Below are 3,512 nucleotides of genomic sequence, written 5' to 3'. Positions count from 1 at the left end.
CCAGAGCTGTGCTGAGCACTACCTGCTACGTAATATTGTGCTGCACCATCCGGAAGCGGTTTCTGCCGGTCACAGAAGGTGTGCACACCCGCTGAAGGGCTCTGCTTCATGCTCTTTCTGGTAGGAAGGAAAATCATATAGGTTAAAGTCACAGCACTGCCCCTGGCTAGACCAGACCACACTCACTAAAAGAAAATTCACATTTGTATCTGAGAGATACATGAGGTATTTTTCTTCCTTACCTAAGCAACCCCAAAGGCCCACCAACTAGACAATTACAGACACATACGTTACAGTGCTTTACCAAGTAGGTCTTATAAGCTGTCTGGGTCTTCATGACCACCTTATCTTTCCCATTTTACAAACAAGCAAGCTAAAGTTCAAGAACCGCTCCAAGCCATGCAGTGCGTGAGGGGAAGCAGTGGTCACCAAGCCCATGAATGAAAATAAGCAGGCCAGACATTCCTGTATCCATCCCAAGAATCATGGAAAGCCTGGGCAACAGGCTCGAGAGGCAACTCAGGTCTGGGAGTGCTGTGGGGGTTCTGAGTATTATAAGAACAAGCAGGAAATATTATATACAGTGATTTCTTTCAGAAAGACACTATAAGAGATTCGTATAAGAAATTATAAGAATAAATAAATATAAGGAAATTATAAGGAATTTATATAAGAAATTATATAAGAGATTATGGGTAATTTATACTTTTCATATTTTCCAACATAAGCAAGGATTAAGTTTTTAAAAAATCACAAAATTGAACAAAGTCCATTTCATAAAGAAGAAGGGGCCAGGCTGGGTGTGGTGGGTGACGTCTGTAATCCCAACGCTTTGGGAGGCTGACGCGGGCAGATCACCTGAGGTCAGGAGTTGAAGACTAGCCTGGCCAACATGGTGAAACCCTGTCTCTACTAATAATACAAAAATTATCCAGGTATGGTGGCAGGTGCCTGTAATCCCAGCTACTCAGGAGGCTGAAGCAGGACAACAGTTTGAACCCGGGAGGCAGAGGTTGCAGTGAGCTGAGATTATGCCACTGCGCTCCAAACATGGGTAACAGAGCAAGACTGTGTCTCAAAAAAATAAATAAATAAATAAATAAATAAATAAATAAAAGAAGGGGTCAGGCACAGTGGCTCATACTTGTAGTCCCAGCACTTCGGGAGGTCGAGGTAGGAAGATTGCCTTAGCTCACGAGTTTGAGACCAGCCTGGGCAACATGGAAAGACCCCACCTCTATAAAAAAATTAAAAAATTAGCCAAGTGGGGTGGCGTTGTGACTGTAGTCTCAGCTACTAGAGAGGCTGAGGTGGGAGGATCGCTTGAGCCTGGGAGGTCGAGGTTGCAGTGAGCTGTGATAGAAGAAGAGGGCATGGCAATGGCAGTGAGGGAAAGGGGCAGCAGGTTCTCCAGGGACTTACCCATAGGAGACAGGAGGCTGAACTATTCATACCTGTGGTTATGGATCATGCGGATGTCATAGAGCCTCACGAAGGGCCCGCTGGCCCCAACTGCCAGGCAGTTGTTGTCCTGGGGGTTGACGGTGAGGCACTTGGCCTCCACCAGCTGGCCACAGTACTCTGTCAGGTCAATCAGCACCTCCGAGTGTTTGCTGTTCTCTCGAAGGTCATACTGGCTGTGAGAGAGGACAGAGTTAGGGAATTGGGGCTTGGGGTCCTTGTGTGGAAGGCAGAGGAAAAGACAAGTTCTTGTTATGCAAGAGGATTGGGAGGGACTTTGGACCTGTTTCTAAATAAGAATGTCAAAAACAATTCCTATTTCTTGAGTGCCCACCGTGTGCCAGGTACCTGTAGTAGGCTTCTCACACATTCTATTTTATTCCACTAAAACTCCTAAGGTGGACACTACTGTACATATTCTACAGATGTCAGTATTATTGCTACTATTATACTACTACTGATTACCAATACTTAGTGAAAATGTGCTTTATGTCCAGTATTACCCCTTAATTAAATCCTAACGTCATCCCTAGGTACCATTAGAATACTGAGGTTCAAAGATGTTGAATAACCTGACTGAGACGATACTGCTAGTAAGTGCAGAGCTGGGGAAGCTTTCTAAGATGGCATCTTAAACACTCTGCTCCACTCCTACCTAATCTAGTTTCTTTCATGAAACAAGGTATGGAGGTGACAGAAAAGAGAATCTGCAGATCATCTAAGAGCTATCTAGATATACCATGGGCCAAGGCAAGCCTAGAAGTCTCATCCATGCAGTAAAGGTAATGCCAAAAAGGCTACCAAACAGCAGCAAACTCCCACTGCTCCAGATGGGGAAACTTTCTGCTGCCAATACACAGGTATCCTCAGAGAGTGGTGGGTAGTGGGGACATCACCCATATGCTCACCCCTCTTGCCTGGACATCTGTTACCACCTCTTTGCTGTTCACCTTGTCTTTCTAAGCCATCTTCACCAGGTTGCTCTTCCTAAAATATTATTTTACATCACTCTCCTGCTCAAAAAATTGCAGAGATTCCTCAATACTTTTAGCACAAGTTTACTTTTACCAAACTCCTCAGTCTGGTTTTCAAGACTCAATTTCACTTCTCTGTCCAACCTTATTCCTCAGTTTTCTAAATGTGGGTCAATTATAACTACAGAATTCTTTATCCTGCACATGCCATGTTTATTTCTGCCTTTGCAAACTCTGCTCAAGCTGGGGAATACACTCTGCTTTTCCTTGCCCATCCAAATCCTGTCTGTTCTGGAAGGCCCAGCTTATGTTCACCTTCTGCTAGGACACCTTCTCTGACTGTGCCTATGCCTAAACACTTAGGATCCTACCCGATGTGCTAGACGCTCAGCTTCTACCAGCTGGCCCTGGCAAAATCTGGTCAGCCAAGGTCAACAAGTGCTACACAGAGCTGGACCTGCCACTGACCAAGTGCATTCTGTCTTCTGAGGTTCAGGGATGCAGTGACTTATCCCAGTCAAATACTGAGTGAGAGAGCTAGGATTTGACCCCAGGTCTGTCAGACTTTATTGCCTTGTTCTTGACTATGTTATAATTTATATATGAGTTAGATATTCCTCATTTGTAAAAGGAAAGAGGGCACAAAGTCCTACAGGAACTCAAGGGAGACAGATTAAAGCAGGCTGGGGAGATAAGGAAGAAGTTCTAAGGTCACATCTGAAGAAAGGAGTTAAAGAAGGGCAACACCACCATTTTAGAATGAAGGGAAGTAGAGGCAAATGTGTAACAATGTAGGGCACTGGAAAAGGGGTCAGTCCATTTTACCATTTCCAGCTGGCTTGCCCCCTTCCAGGTATATGGCCACTGACCAACTGTTCAAGAGAAATGTATGAAGCAGCTCTGTGTGCCAGGCACTGTGCTGGGCTCTAGGGACACAACCAAGAACAAGACAGACATGGAGTTGCTCTAAGAGAGTTTACTTTTCTATTCAGTGAGGATACAGACAAAAAAGTAAACCAATAAGTAAAAATCAAAATAAGGCCAGGTGTGGTGGCTCACACCAGTAATCCTAGCACT

The 3,512-nt window shown here is 44.7% G+C and overlaps 2 protein-coding genes across 2 annotated transcripts in view; both read right to left on the bottom strand.

The window, feature by feature from the left end:
• Nucleotides 1-3,512, bottom strand: part of WDTC1 (WD and tetratricopeptide repeats 1) — a 25,557-nt gene that overhangs the window by 14,434 nt on the left and 7,611 nt on the right. The window lies entirely within an intron of this gene.
• Nucleotides 26-3,512, bottom strand: part of LOC105540966 (WD and tetratricopeptide repeats protein 1-like) — a 47,753-nt gene continuing 44,266 nt past the window's right edge. The window contains exons 8-9 of the mRNA XM_011981755.1: nt 1,455-1,678; nt 26-62 (exon numbers count right to left, since the gene is read on the bottom strand). Coding sequence (XP_011837145.1) covers nt 26-62; nt 1,455-1,678 — 261 coding nt within the window. The remainder of the gene's footprint in view (nt 63-1,454; nt 1,679-3,512) is intronic.

The sequence above is a fragment of the Mandrillus leucophaeus genome, unplaced genomic scaffold (assembly GCF_000951045.1).
Source record: "Mandrillus leucophaeus isolate KB7577 unplaced genomic scaffold, Mleu.le_1.0 Scaffold23, whole genome shotgun sequence".
NCBI lineage: Eukaryota > Metazoa > Chordata > Mammalia > Primates > Cercopithecidae > Mandrillus > Mandrillus leucophaeus.
This window is presented reverse-complemented; position numbering and strand designations above follow the sequence as displayed.